This window comes from Erigeron canadensis, chromosome 6 (genome assembly GCF_010389155.1).
Source record: "Erigeron canadensis isolate Cc75 chromosome 6, C_canadensis_v1, whole genome shotgun sequence".
Lineage (NCBI taxonomy): Eukaryota > Viridiplantae > Streptophyta > Magnoliopsida > Asterales > Asteraceae > Erigeron > Erigeron canadensis.
The window spans coordinates 36,830,497-36,847,358 of record NC_057766.1 but is presented as its reverse complement, the minus strand read 5'-3'; the positions used below and the strand labels follow the sequence as shown (position 1 = coordinate 36,847,358).

Genomic DNA, 16,862 nt, shown 5'->3' with positions numbered 1-16,862 from the left:
GGAAATGCCTCGACTCCTAATAGTCTAAGTGTTACAAAATTCATTAAACCAAACAAAAGTCTCAATATTTTTAATTTACTTTGGGGATAAAAATATGGTCACCTGCTGTGAATTTATGGTAGGTCATAATTTTGGCCTGAAATTACCCTAGGAGAACTTTTGCTTCTGCTTAAATTTACGGCTGGGCGTGCGATGCATGACTACACAAATATTACTGTTAGTTTCATGATAATAAGATAATATAAGTTCTGTTAATTGAAACATCTGGAATAATTTAATGTGTGCAAGACAAATTCTTTAATCGAGTCATATTATAGATAACATATTTGCTTTTTCACTTTTACATATTTTAGTTGGTATATTTTTGAATACTAGATTCGAGTAGGATGTTGCCAAATGCTTCAAAATCTCGTTTATGTCAAGGGCTAATTGGAAAAGCTTATCAATAAAAATAGTTGTCATGAGCTTAATTTAAACACGTGAGCTTATCAAGAAAAATGTTAAAATAGTTATCCAATTGACCAGTTTATACATACAAAATTGTTTTCATTCTGTTTTGTTAATTATTTATATATAAAGGCAAGATCTTCAAATCTTAATTGAGTGTGCCTGATTATTTGTGTTTGCATATAATAACAAAATGGGGATCCCCAATAGTTAAAAGGATGAGATTTTGGCCATGAAACCCGAAAACCGGCCCAAGCTCGACCAAATCTAGCCCGGCCCAGATGCCAATTGGTCCGGTATTGGGGTTAAGTATATGGAGATTTTCTGTTCTCAGATCAGTTCGGTTTAAACTTAAAAAAAACCCGAAACTCAGAAGTGACCCGACATTTGCCTCTTCAATCTTTCGGCCTTAACTGGGTTATTGGGCAGCCAAGTCGGGTTTTTCATTAATATGGACTTGGAGACTAATTAAAAAAATATGAACCTAGACCGGTTTCTAATTATAAAAGAAAAAATAGATTGTATATTTTGTTGGAAAACCAAACGTTCATTCTTTCTCTTTTAATCACACATGTATGCACGCCTAAAGAAAAAAAAAACCTATTGCTCCCAAGTTCCAACTCTAAATAACCATCTTCTTTATTCTTTTTTGAAAATCCTACTACAATAATTTGTCATCAACGGTATATTGTTATATTTTATCTTCTACTTCTTCTCTCTTACCATGTGTGTATGTAATATATATATATATATATATATATATATACTGTTCGAATGTATATTGTTATTTTTAGCCAAGTGTATATTGTTCTTGTATTATATGTTTGTTTTAATATTTGATTATTGTATAATTTGTTCTTATATATATTAGTGTAAAATCAGGCCCAATGGTTATAACCCAAGACCAAACCAGAATAACCCGGGACCCACCGGAACGGAAGCCAATCGGGTCGGGCCTTGGTTTTGAGTTTTAGTATATTTGGTCTTCGGTCTTTCTCGGTCTGGGCCAGTTCGGACCGGGTTCAGGACCAATCTCATCCCTACCGATCGTCGTGAAAAAACCGATGAAGGAGATAGTTTATGGTAAATGTAGACCGATGGGGTTGATATCCAATTTTATAAACAAGTCCATAACTATCTTAACCCAGTCCATTGTAATCTCTATGTGGGTTTGTTTGTATAAAATAAAAAGGCTAATTGCTTGGAAGTATCTACCATCTACCAATAATTATAAAAGAGGGCATGTAAATATTTTTTGAAAAAGCCTAAACCCTTATATGAAAAAAAATATATTGAATTGTGACCTTAGATCAAATGGATGACATCATGTACCTTATTTAAAATCAACATATGTTTTTAAATATTAATTAATACCATATATAAAAGTTACATATTATATGTGGTACTTTAATTAATTTATTATATATGTGATTTTAAATTAAGAGATAAGTTTTACTTGTAGTACTTTTTGGTAGATATTTAATAAATTTAAAAATTAATTCATTTAATAAATTATTTTAATTAATAAATGATTATACAACATTATTTTTCAGATCAATTATACGTAAATAAATATCAAAATACATATGATAAATATCACATTAATTATAGTCCATATGAATAAATAATTCATTGTATATAAGAATAGTAGGAGAAGTATTATAGAAAAAAAAAATTATAGCAAAAGATATATCACTAACAAGTATTTACTATGATATACTTCGTCCAGATCATACTTTATTAAAAAAAATGAATTTCGCTTGAAATTTTGTGTCGCGATTCGACAGCGAAAGGTCTAGCATACGTTGATTTAACTGGGCCCGCGTTAGAGAGCTCTTTCGTAGTAAAAATGCCAATAGTGAATACTTGATGAGAGGAAAACCTCACACTAATCCGCCCGAAGGCACAAGACTAAAAGAGGTAACCCTTGTCTCCTCCAAGATTCGAACATGAGGTTACCAGACCCAAATCCCTTCATTAATTAATTGTCTTGCGACTGAGGTTTCACCCGTATAAATCATCCATGTCAATAAAAATTACAAGCTACAAGCCAATAAATTCCTTACACATGTATAAATTTCATTTGTTTATTTTCATGTGTGTATATATCTTACAAATATGTAAGGTATTCAATTTACACATGTATAATGTATATAACTAAACATGTATGTTTTTTTTTTAATTTCTTTTTCAAATTTCTTTTTATTAAAAATAAAAGATGGAAAAAAAACAAGGTGAAAAAATATTATAAAACCATGCACGCTTCAGTTATACTTTAACATGTCTTTTCTATACGTTCATCGCGCATATTACGTGGAAAAATAATCTAGTTAAAACATGTACAAAATGGTTTTTTTGGGTTCAATAAAAAAAAATCCTCTGTGAGAATAAACTTGACAAAAATGTTTTTTCTGGGTCTAGGTTACTTAGAAAACAATTGCCACCTTGAATAAATTTGTTATATAACAATTTACAAGACTTATTATTTGTTACTTAAAAAGCAAACGCCACCCACCCCACCATGAAATAAACCTAAGCTAATGCCATATTCTTTTTCTTCAAATTAAGAAGTGTTTGTAAGCAAAATCGAAAATCAATCTATAATATTAGGGATGAGTTATTTTGAGAACTAATAAAAAAAAACTCAAAAATAATTATTGACCACACATTCTTTCTCTCTCTTCAATTAAATATGGAAATTCATCCAAATCATTCAAAATGTTTTAAATCACAAACCATAAATCGTTAGACGAAACAAAAAACATGGGTAGTCTTAAAATTTTGTCCTGTTCCATTAGAGATCCAATTTGATATACTTTTGACGACTTTTTAATTTTTGGTTTCTTTTTGGTACTTACACATAACTTACACATGTGTAGGTTGAATAAAAATTATGATTCGAAGCGGGCTTCGCCCTTAAGGATATGATATTCATAAACCAAAGCTAGTGGGGGTGATAAGTCATTGAGGGAGATAGGTCATAAGGTCATACAAGTAAAAGGATGGTAGAAGGATGTCCTGACAAAAGAATTACATTATGTAAATAAAACAATTTTATTACCTTTCAACCCAAGAAATTACACCTAACACTAACCACCCGCCATACCAGATTGCAATGTTGCAGTACAAGATCCAATGACAAAGTTACCACTCTTCAATGTTGGACCCACCACCCTATCTACATACAATCCATCCTGGATGTTGAATTAGATGGTACATTTTGATTATGACGTTGAAAACCCCAACATTACCAGTTTGACAACCAATTGCATCTCTAGTTTGACTCACAACCCCAACATTACCAGTCTGATTCTCAATTGCATCCATAGTTTGACTCCCAATTGTATCCCGGTTTCACTCCCAATTGCATCCCTAGTTTGACTCCTTTCTTTTCTTGGGCTATCTGTTTTTTTTTACTTTTTATTTTTTTTGTAATTTGTTTATTGTATGGGTTTTTGTTTTTTTGCTTTTAGAGAAATAGGAGGGCCAACGTGTTGGGAGTGGAGTTGAAGTGATTTGGTATTAGTGGGGTTGGATATTAATAAATGAGGTGGAAATATTAAGGGTAAATACGGTGGAAATATTAAGTTAGAGGATGCATTTTTTGATTGAACAATAATAATAAAGTTATTTTGTACAAGTTTCAATACTTTTCAAGTAATTAGGTAAATATATATATATATATATACTAGCTCTTTTACCCGCACGATGTGCGGTTATTTAAAAATGTTGTTTTAGTTATATGAATATTTATAATAACTTTTAACAACTATACATTATTTAAGCATGTACATATAAATCTATATTATCATTAAATGGAAATTTTTACATTTATTGAAATAGATAAATTCAAAATATAAATCTTATTATTTATGAAAATCTTTGCATTTATATAAAAACATACTTTATCAAATATTCATATTAACTATCACATATTATACTTCATGCAATACTAATGAACATAAAATGAAGTTAAAATGTAAATATAATGTAAAATCATAACAATCTTTTATTTTTTGCAAAGTGATATGTGACTTATTAGAATTTCATCACACTCTTTAAAAAAAAAATAGTTTCATAAAACTTACTTCATCAAATAATAAAATTCATAAAAGTTGAAAAGCTATAATTAGGTATAGTTGGAAACCAAATTCAAATTATAATTAGATTACAAAGAACAAACCTGTGATTCAAATTATGTTGAATTCACCTAGTAATTGATAATAGTTTTTATAAAACGTAGAATTACCACCACGAAAAGGATAAAAAACTATATTACAATGTGATATATAATATTGGTTATATTAATTAGTAAAATTAAGAAATAAATAATTTGAAAACCAAATATTTTCCAATTTTAAAAATAGATTTTAAATTCATACGATTTCTATTATGATATAGAATGTGATTTTTTACTTTTATTTTTGTAAGATTTTGTTTATATATAGATTTTATTTTTATTTAATTTAATAGTTTTAGATAATATAATTTTGTAGATTTATATATTGTAAAAAAATATAGAGATGCCACATAAGATAAATACCTGTGGCAATTTTTAAAAATAGCTTTAAGGCTTTAAGATGTTAGGATAACTATTGTTTTAATATTTATATACATTTGTAGATTTATATATTGTAAAAAAATATAGAGATGTCACATAGGATAAATACCTATGTGGCAATTTTTAAAAATAGCTTTAAATTGTAGAAGACTTTAAAATGCTAGGATAACTATTGTTTTAATATATATATATATATATATATATATATGGGAAAGATAATTTGAGACCAACTAAAAAAAGTCCAAAAAAGACCATTGATTTTCGTAACTTACACACCACCATCATCATCTACTACGATATACAAGACTTTTTTGTAAAAACACTAAGACTTTCCAACGACGGACCCACAGAAAAATCATGTGTAAGTTAACTTACACATGATTTTCTGGTGAGCCCGTCGCCGGAAAGTCTTAGTGTTTTTACAAAAAAATATTGTATATCGTAGTAGATAATGATGATGTACAAAAATCAATGGTCCTAGTTGGTCCTAAAATAAAAGGTGGTCTCAAAATATCTCGATCATATATAACTTTTGATGAAGTTGACATTGTATATGGGTATAATCTATATCCTTTTAGTACCGTTAATACTTTCAAACAGTATTATACGTGTAAAATAACTGAAGGATAAGGAATAATTTATTTTACAAACTTGTTTTAGTAGTATATAAGTTAGATGCTACTAGAAGTATATATGTTATTTCATGTACTCTTAACGGTCATAGTTTTATATCATACTTACCTTAACTCGAATGACAGTAAACAATTATTCATCAAAATATAATTACGACGTTCATAGTTTTAAATTAACAAAGCCAACAACACATTTTTACCTATCACATATACACATCCTCATCCGTCACCGCTACCGCCACCGTAATCGTCTATCATCGACCCAACTACAACTAAAAAGGCTTTTTTTCGGGATGACAACTCAAACCCACTATAGGTTTTATGTATCAATAAAGAACACGATTGGTGTTACATATTGCATATTGTGTAAGATAAATAAAAAATGAATAAAATGTCAAACTATTAATAATTTAAAATTACTAACATTTTAAGTCGGCTAGTAGTTTGTTTGGCAGGAATTTCTGCTAGTAGCGGCTATTAGATATTTTTGTAAATGAACATAGTATTTGTGCGTTGCGGTGGTTAGAAGGTGAGAATAATATAAAAAGAAGACGATGGTGGAGATCGAGAAAGGTAGTGGAGAAAGAGGGCTGCGGAGGAGGGTGATAGAATTGAAAGTCGATGATAACGTGTAATGATTAGTTGATTAGAGAGAATGAGGTATATGGAGTATTATGAGAATACTGAAAAAAATGCTTAAAAACTAAAAGTGAAAAAGTCATTATATATAGAGGAAGTATAGATATAGATAAAAACCTAAGGAATATATAACTCAATTTTGTGATTGTGAATCATTTCTTTCTTTCCTTTTAAGACATTTTTATTAGTTGATAAAAAAAGGGGTCAATTAACAAAAAGACTTAATACCCAAAATAGTGTACATGTAAAAAATAATTACTAAAATGGTATACTCTTAAAAATATTTACAAAAAAAATGGTGTTTTTATAAAAATTATTTACTAAAATGGTGTTTTTATAACTTTTGTATCATTTTGCCTATAAACTAAATTGTATTTGTTTTATTTTTTTCATTAGATCACTAAAACTTAAAAGCTTGAAACCAAATTAACTATATCTATCTATGTAACATATTAAAATTTATATGCTAATATTTTAAATAAAATTAGAAAATTATAAACAATCTTAATAAAGTCGTATGAATATAAATTTACTTATGCCGTTAGTATTTGGGGTTTAAAACATTTATATAAATATAATATTATTCTAAGCAGGGTATGGAAAATCAAAATGGAAGTATTGTTAAATTGTTTAGCTACAAAACATAACATTCAATATCTGTAGTATATTATAAAGTAAATAAGGTTTCACTTTCAACTTATAATTTCAACATAATGTACACATGATAATGCATGATGTATCATATATCAATGTCCTACAACTTTCGATATACTTTCGACGAACTTTTAAATCCGAGGGCGGAGACCGTAGAGCTAAGACATTTGGCTATCACACTCTATGACATATCACCCCTACCATCTCGCCATCTCGTTGAAATTTAATTATAATAGTAGCCTTACAAATGAAATATTGTCATGTGATAAATTTGATCTCATTGCTTAATCACCCCCTAAACCGACTTCCAACGATATATATAACCGTGACAGCTTATAATCATTCTAGCATGCTTAGTCATAACAACTACGAGTACTTCATAAGTTCATATATTAGAGCAAAAGTGAACAACTGAACATATAATTTTAGTTATATTTTAATTCATTATATTGTATCAATTTCATCTTCATGAAAATATTAATAAATAAACAAACTAGTTGAAGTTTGAGAAATCAAATGTAAAGTGTTAGTTTGAGGGTGATGGTTGTTCTTATAACAAGAAAAGGAAAGCTAGGAAGTAATAAATGTAAGTCATTAAAGAAGTAGTCGGGTGTGCTTATGGACTTATGAGGTTTCAGATTATTTTTCATTTTTCATTCTTGTTCTAAAATATAATAAGTCTTAAAGTAATATTACTAAAAGGGTTAAATAAAAGTTTCAAACTTTTATTAAGTTTTAATGATCTTAGAGTTGACGAAATAAGTACAATTTAGTGTATACACAAATGATACAAAAGTTATAAAACACCATTTTAGGAAATATTTTTTTAAAAAAACACTATTTTAATAAATATTTTTAAAAATACACCATTTTGGTAATTATTTTTTTCATTAACACCATTTTGGGTATTAAGGAAAAATGGACTGTTTGACCTGGGTTCACACCGGTCCACCTGGTTCGCCTTGTTAGTTTCGGTTACACCCAGTTCTATTGCATCCAAAAAACCATCTTAATTATCCAAAAAGGGATCTAGCTAGCTGGTGCTTAATCAATGAGCATAAGGGGAAACACATTTTTTGGGTTGAATATGTCCCTTTTTGGTTCAACCTACTTAAAACGCTTTATACTTTTATTATGATAAATTAATCACAGCAGGTTTCATGACATATATGACTATAGTTACATCTTTATATAAACTATAGATAGATTAATGACCCATGCTCCCATTCCCTGTATTAAATTATATCCAAGATAACCTTTTTTTTTAAAATCTATATGCGAAACCATATTCATACATAGTTTAGTAACTTCATATTCCGACTTGACTTTTACTTCATTACATATTGTAGTTAAAAAAATATAGTAGAACACGGGTAAATTTTATTGAAATCGATAAATTATTGTTGCCAATTGTGGTTCCTTGGAACAAGAGACAGACCATTTCTTCTTAATACAACAAGGGAACCCTCTTCTTCCATGTCCAGTTGTTCATTTCTCAGTCCATTAGGAACTTCCCAATCAAACCAGTAAAAAAGGTTTGCTATTGTAAGCTCTGTGATTGTAGTAGCTTGATTAACCGCTGGGCAACTTCTCCGCCCCCCTCCAAAGGGCACCATATCAAAATTACTACCTCTAAAATCACCTTCCAGATTAACATTAAATCTCTCTGGATAGAACTCGGACGAGTTATCTCCCCAGGTTATAGGATCTCGGCCTATCCCCCACGCGTTGACCAAGACTCTCGTTCCAGGCAACACGTCGTAACCTCCAAGTTTACAACGCTGTAAGCATTCTCGTGGGATCAACAATGGTGCAGTTGGGTGCAATCTTAGAGTCTCCTTCACAACCATTTTCAAGTATGTCATCTTGGTAATGTCAGATGTGCGGACCTTTTGTTTCATTCCAATGCAACTTCGTATCTCTTTTTGTAGCTTGTTCATGACTCTAGGATTTCTAGCGATCTCGGCCATTGCCCACACCATCGTCCCAACAATCGTGTCCGTTCCTCCTGTAAGTACATCCTACAAGTTCATTCAGATTAAGTGTTAATAATGTCTACAGATCTATGTTCCAAAATGTATTCAGCTGTACATCTTGCAATCCTTCATTTATTTAAGGGAAAAAAATATGTGTGTGCATGTAACTTGTCTTTGATCAGCTACTATTGCAGAAAATAAATTTTGTTTTGGTTCGTTGTATATAATTGAACGAATCGTGTAAATAATCTGCTAAATGGTGATGTGGTGGTCTCTCATTGGGCCACGTATCAGATGTTTGATGGTGTCACGTTAGTATCCGGCCGATTTCTTACACCATTCGTTCAGTTTTGAGACAAACTTACATATAATGAACCAAAATAAAGTTTTTTTTTCCTACAATAGTAGCTGAAGACAAGTTATATACTTTTCTCTTTATTTAAAAAACTATTTTTTTTATTTAGTTTTTTTCAATTTTCGTCAGAAACTTTAAGAGTAAGCTTTTTATAGGTAAAGTACCATGTTTTTGAGCATATTATTGACAGTACGCCTTAGCGTTGTTGTTAGCAAAATTACATTAGATAATAATAACGATTTTACCATAATAAGGGCTTTCATGTCGTCTTTAGTCAGGGGGGATTCACCGGTGTTCGTGTTTGTTGATAGGTCGATCAATGCATGGACAAAGTCTTTTTCATGTTCATTTATTTCCGATTCCCCTGTTTCAAGGTGTTCTTCAAGAATCGTTTGGGCATAGCGATCAAGATTTGAGAAACACTTCTCCAACCTATGGTTCCATCCGCTTAATTTGTCGACTATTGGCCCAATTATTGGGAAATGATCACCAATGGACCCACCTAACATATGTTTAGCCTCTTCAAGCATCTTTTTTAATGCCACACCCCCAGATGACTCTTTTTTGTAGCTCTTACCAAATGCAATCTTACACACAATTCCAAAAACAAGAGCTAACAACTTCTCCTCTAGGTTGATCGCGGTACCAGGTGAATTTAAGGATAAAGAACGAACAAGATCGTCGATCTCCATCTCGGTCACATTATTAAATAATCCAGCTCTCTTAGGACCCAATAATTCGGATACAAATACTTTCCGCATCTCCTTACAATGATTATCGTATGGCGAAAAGGCAATGTCCAGATAGTTGTAAGTTAGTGTTTTAGTGGATTTGAAGTACGGCCGAGTACAAAACAAGAGATCTTTCGTCTTGAGGACTTCTTCGGCCATGACAGACGATGATATTATGATGTATGGTTTGGCACCGAAATGAAGAAGCATAACGGGACCGAATTTATGGGAGAGTTGCCATAAGGCTTGATGACGATGTTTGCTAAGTAGTTGGTGTAAGTTTCCGATTATCGGAAGCTTCAAAGGGCTTGGGGGAAGGTTAAGCTTCATAGATGACTTAATGGATGTTAAAGCATATAGAAATATGTTGAAAAGGAACAATATCAGGATGGCTGAAAGAAATAACCATGAAGGCATTGTGAAAATATCCATGTTTATGGATTTTTCTTGAAAATTAATTAGACCTAATTAACTTAATTTGTGTTTTGGGGATGAAAGTATTAATGGTCAATTCGTTCCAATTTATAGTGAACCGAACATGAACTACGAGTAGTTTATTTACGCACACTCTCCTTACATAGTTACATATTATAGAAGAATTAAATTATTTATCAAATAATACTCCTGAACATCTATACTAGAAATATTAAGATACATAGTATGTTAAAAAAAAAAAAATGTCTATATAATACGAGTATATTAGTAAAATCAAAATTAAAAATTTTGGTAGGATACCCTTACACTACAAATAATCATACCGTAACTATTTACATTTTTAATTAGCGTGAACAATTTATAAAAGTTTGTTATGTTCTTAGGTGTATAAAACTAAATTAAAATGGACAAAGGTGGTGAAAAAAATAAATATGAAAGGTCACACCACTTTTGTTTTATTAATATTAAAGTCGTGAGAATTATAAATTGGTCATGGGAAAATGTTTCCAATGCCTTTTAAAGTCGACCAATATCTGTGAGAGGTCCATGAAAAATTCGACTTTTCCCCAGATTTGGTCGTGGAAATCGGCGATTCTACATATTATAGTTAACGTATACTTACATATTATGGTTAATGTGGACTTTTCATAAACTAACTTTTAGATGTAGACTTAGTATTTAATTTTCACATCACTTTTGTTTACACAACATATCTATACTTCTATATTACTATATAAAAATTATAACCCCTATGTTGAAAGTTTACATAAATGGGACATGCGAATTGACCAAAATACCCTTAATAATTAAATCACCATCAACTCTTAATATTAAATTACACCATTAGTCATTTATATTATAAAATATCTTTACTAACCCCTTTAAATCAAATACTTTTACCTACACCAATAGATGCCGCCACCACTGTCATCGCCGTTTCACCACTAACGCGGATACCATGCTCGTTATAATTAATGTGGACAAAAGTGTTAACTTATACACATTTATGTGTTATAGACACATATTCACAGTAAGTTTGTTTGGGCTTCATTGTATATGTCATAGCCTATTGGTCTTCAATGAATCATTGTATATGCCATAGCCTATTGAATCATTGTATATGGCATATACAATGAAGCCAAAACAAACCTATTATGAATATGAGTCTATGTTATTCAATAACATATAATTATTATAACATATAATTATGCATAGGTTAAAAAAAAAATTGTGATAAACTACATATGAAAGTCTAGTCCTAAAATTATTGATTCTTAAAGTTTCACACATTTTAGTTAGTTTGGATAAAATTTTACATACCTTTAATTTAATATAATTTGACACATGCGAAAACATTACAAATTTCCATAATTTTTAAAAATTAAATAAAAGTCTGGATAATCATGAGGTGTTAAAAAATATATATATCTCAACTTGTCTTCTTGCATTAATTAATTTATTTTTATTAATTATTTTAGATAAAGATCGAAGCAAAATCTTATATGTATCACTCACACGTCAAAAAAATGGCAAGATTCACGAACAGAATCTTAAAGATAATATTGGGACATACATATTTAGATCACTTTTTTTCCTCTTCAGGAAGTTTTTGATTATTTTATCAACGTTATTTACAATTATTCTTCATGTGTCATTTTCATGGGTTTGATAGGGGAAAAAAAAGATAAATACAAATAGAGGGAGATAAGGCTATATTCACAACTACTTAACTCTACTTTATAAAGGACAATTAGACATGATTTAAACACCAGAATGTGAATTTATGAGTGTGTTAGTTCATGTATACAAACGTAAAAAACATAAATTCATGATTATACAAGGTCATTGCTTTCCAATTACATTTCATCTTTCCATCGCAATTAATCAAATTGGAAAACGTACAATAAGATTAAAAAAATTCATATACGTGTTCTCCTCCAACGTGAATTATGGCTACGCCAATGTCCAGAATGGACGACACTGGCTCCTACACGTACGTACGTTGTTTTCCCTATCCTTTTTGTTAAGTCTGGGATTCGCTGAAGGAGACTTGAAAACTGACACACGTCATCAGCAAGTCTCTAACAAGTCATCAGCAGATGAAGAGACGTCTTCAGCGGGATGCATGCTGACCTAAGTTTGTCTTGGCGGGAAATATTCAAACTACATGAAGACAAAAAGGTCACGTGGTGGTTAACCAACTGTAATTTACCCTGAATGGTAAATGTACATGTTGGGACTAAAGCAAGGGTTCTCTCTCTCTCTTACCCGATTTGGTATAGAAGACAATGGGCACATGATTCAAGTACCATGAGCCAATAGGAAGTCGACAACCACCATCAAATCACAATCAAAGCAGGCTGTGTTGCCCCAAGTCTTCCTCTATATAAAACAACACAACCACATTGTATTGGGTGCGTTTTGCCACCTCAAAAGTGTGTGTCACTTATAATTGCTTAAGTGTTTCTTGTGTGTCTAGACTTAACAATTATCTTTGTTCTTTTGTATTCTTGTAAGACAAGTGTAAGATCAACTATGTATTTATCGTTTAATCAATGATACATATGATTATCCTTGCATTGATATATTACAATTGAACTTTACATTGTTCTTACTATTTACTTGCTTACTTCCTTTCTTGTCTACTTAACTAAAACATAAGTTGTGCATTCGTGGACCATCACTTTTCATGCATAATTATGCCAGGGCTCGGAAAAAGAATATATGGCTTAATTAGCTAGCGTGAGAAATTAGTAATTTAGCAAATGATATTGCATTAAGCTTAATTAAATATAATAACTTTTTTATCATTCAAATCATTTTCTCAAGCTTAAAATTAAAGTTTGATATGTGATTCTTATTTCAAAGTCAGGGACGACTGGACGGCTAGACGAGGGGCGTCAGTTCTATTCTGAGTCGAACAGGTCGAGACCAGCCCCAAGCAAGATAGATAGGCCCATTTAAGGGGTCGTATCCGGTCCGGGTAATATATTTGTACGTTGACAAGTTCTGATAATTTCTTCTACGAGTAATTAATAATCAATAATTTATTAATAATGATCTGAAATTGATGGAGCACAAAAAAAGCACAAACAAGAAAGATTGGAAAATCATTCATCATGGAAGAAGATTACAAAATACGTACGTACATATGATCAAAGTGATAATGGTAGGAGAGAGATAGCTAGATACAATAATTGGAAAATACAACCACGCAATTAATATATGAACCAAAGTAGACATTCTGATATTAGCTAATCCGGCCTCTAAGATTTAGGAGTAAAAAGCAAAGAAATTTGATGAGATTTATACAAATCATCTGGCGTGCCAAATACATCCGTATCTTTGTATGTGAACTGCCCCATCCTACCAAGGTTTGTTGCACATTCTACAAATATTTCGGAAGCTGACGGATCATACTTAGCAGCAGCAGACATTGTTTCTTGATTTAACTTTTTCCATGTTTGTATGATTAACTTCTTTATATGCTCCCTGGCTTTTTCTTCAGAAGCACCGGTTTCATGCATGTAGCATTGGATTGATTTCGGAACATCACCTCTCTCAAGCTCCGCCTAATTTAATTAAGCAAATAAACAAGATCATATTGATTACTAAGTTATATTATCATCAATTGGCTAGCTCGTTAAGCACTCCAAACGAAAAAAATAAAAAAAAATAAAGATAAAGTATCTATATATATAGACGTACCGTGGATGTTCCCAAATCATCAGCAAGACGTAGAATCATGGACGAGCAGTGCACTATGTTCTGCAAGGCCTCTCCTGTAAGATCACTTGAAGTGATATGGTATATATTTGAGAGTATTGCCGGAACAGAGATAGTAACACATGAGTTTTTCAAGTACTCGTCGAGAGATGGGGTATATCCACTATGAAACCATTGTGCTTCCAAAAGGATCGCGTCACAATAATCTGCCCACTGCAATTTCAATGTACAAGTTTAATTAACCTTCATTGATCCCGACAAAAAGGAAGCTTAGAAAGTAAAGTAACTTATAGTAAAACCTATTTTGCACGAAAGAAAACAAGAAAAATGTTGATTAGTGACGAAAAATATTTGGTCAATAATTTTGTTTAGTGATCAAATTTTTGTCACTAACAATCAAAATTTGGCTACTATTGTGGTTAGTTACCAAATTTTAAGTTGTCACTTTTCGACACTAAAGGTCCGTCCTAATCTTGTATAGAGAAAAAAAATGTTATTTTTTGCCACTGATTTTGCTTAGTGACCAAATTTAATGACCACTTTTTCTTAATGGTAACTAAAGAAGGTTATTATGTCTAAATTTTAGTTGTCACTAAGCAAAATGGTCACTAATCAATATTTTTCTTGTAATGAAGTATAGATGCATCACCACTTTTTTGACATATGGTAAAACAAGGATTTCTTGGTTGGCCAATAAGGTGTTGTATGCCATCTCATTGATGGTATTATAGAATCCAAGGAAGCATATCTTCATGTAATCCGGAAGTTCTTCAATGGCATTGGTATCCCATCTAAACAAGCGTCTATCATTAGATATATGATATTCCTACTGATCATTTTGCAAATTAACATCATAATTGGCTAGGTAGCACCTAGCTAGTATACCTTCTCACAGCGTCAGTGAATTGTTTGAGTTCGTCCAGAGTACCATAGACATCATAAACATCATCAATGACGTTTATTAGGGAAATAAGCTTGGTGATGTTTCTCCTTAGAACACTAAATGATGGTTGGTAACTTGCACCAACAGCCCACATGAAACTCTCCACCAACCTGTCCCTAGCAAAGCTGAACTTCTTATGCCACCCTAAACTATCCCACCACCTACATAAAAATGTTGTATTTGATTATACTAGTAATATATGCAGTTATTAATGCTAGAAGGCAGTATAAGCATATATAAACAATATATATATATATATACCTTGATGAGTACTTAAGATCTTCTCTGTGAATCCCTTGCACTATATTGAAGTCCAATTCAGCAAGCTCCAACAAGGATGGGTTCATGTCATTTCTTCTTTTGTATGCTTCTATAAACCATATTGGTTCAAATCTTTGAGGCCTCCATAGCAACGGAAGTTCCAAGGCATGACTTATCAACATCGACATACTGCTTTGTTTACCAATATTGATGATGTCATCCTGCTCTAACTTCTTTTCGAGACATTGGATTGTGAACTCTCTTATTTCATCCAATATATTTTCATCAACTACCGCAAAAAAAGAAGCCTCGTACAGGTTGAGAACCCCAACAATGTCATCGCCTACATGGACTTTGATGTTTCCCGTCTCATCCTTGATGTCCTCAAATATTTCTTCAGAACATAAAAACATACAATTAATCGTATGCGTAACAAGCTAGACAATCGATAAAAGGTTGTAATAAATTAAAGTGCTACTACCGTACGTACCTTGAGGGATACGATAGCCATGTTGTCTTAAGAGTCTAAAGCCAAGAGCTTTGAGGTTCAAATCTAATTTGTTCCAGTAGTTAACATGACCATCAAAATAACACATGTACACCGATTTCAATACATTTCTTATTTCATCTTTGAAGTGATAAGATATCCCAAGTCTCTGCAAATCATCTACTAATTCAAGTGTACTCAAGGTGTCCTCCATCACATTGCATTCCGATATCATTGTCTTCACTAGTTCCTTTAAACCATCTAATTTTGTCTCATATTTTTCGCTCTATATATATATGCACAAAAGAGAGTTAAATATTAATTACCTTTAACTTAACACAAGGACACCACTTTATAAAATATGTTACAGAAAGAGCAATGGCATCTTACCAAATAGTAGTTGTTAGTCAGTGACTGCAGAAAATCATACGACCACAACGAAGGGGGGTAGTTTGCAGATCGTCTCAAAACGGATGTATCATCAGTAGTTACGGCCATGGTTGTTGGGTTTGTTGAATACAGTTGTTTTCGGATCCCTTGTATATTTCTCCTGCCTGTTTCATGGGATCGAGGACGTGCAAATCCAATACCCGGACATGAAATGTAGATTGAAGCCATTGAATTGTCTAAGTAGATGTAATTAGTAGAAGAGAATGGCTTAATTGGGAAATGATAATTAGTGAACTATATATTGTCTTTTTTTTTATAGCGGTATATATAATACATTCACTACAAGATAAATAGGATTCGGCCACGGGTGTGCAAACCCGATTCCTGACTGGGCCATAATTTTAAAGAGGCATAAATTTTTGAAATTTATATATATATATATATTATAATGCATGTATAATATGCTAATTAATCAGAAGTTTTTTTAAGTTGGAGTTATTAAAATCTTATTTACGATCAACAATGGTCTTAAGAAAAGACTTCATGATAGTTATCTAAAACAAAATCTTAAATAACATAAACTGTGAATAGCTAATCAACCATTTTGTTATGAAGAATGCTAGGA

The 16,862-nt window shown here is 31.5% G+C and overlaps 2 protein-coding genes across 2 annotated transcripts; both read right to left on the bottom strand.

Moving 5' to 3' along the window:
- Nucleotides 1–8,326: 8,326 nt before the first annotated feature.
- LOC122606205 (parthenolide synthase-like) lies at nucleotides 8,327–10,427 on the bottom strand. Its single transcript, XM_043779164.1, has 2 exons — nucleotides 9,510–10,427; nucleotides 8,327–8,954 (listed from the first exon to the last, which is right to left on the bottom strand). The coding sequence occupies exons 1-2, from the start codon at nucleotides 10,425–10,427 to the stop codon at nucleotides 8,331–8,333; spliced, it is 1,542 nt and encodes a 513-aa protein (XP_043635099.1). The 3' UTR covers nucleotides 8,327–8,330.
- Nucleotides 10,428–13,696: 3,269 nt separating this feature from the next.
- LOC122606020 (R-linalool synthase QH1, chloroplastic-like) lies at nucleotides 13,697–16,465 on the bottom strand. The gene is made up of 7 exons (XM_043778989.1): nucleotides 16,238–16,465; nucleotides 15,851–16,133; nucleotides 15,361–15,754; nucleotides 15,042–15,260; nucleotides 14,806–14,947; nucleotides 14,139–14,369; nucleotides 13,697–14,002 (listed from the first exon to the last, which is right to left on the bottom strand). The coding sequence occupies exons 1-7, from the start codon at nucleotides 16,463–16,465 to the stop codon at nucleotides 13,697–13,699; spliced, it is 1,803 nt and encodes a 600-aa protein (XP_043634924.1).
- Between the last annotated feature and the right edge of the window lie 397 nt (nucleotides 16,466–16,862).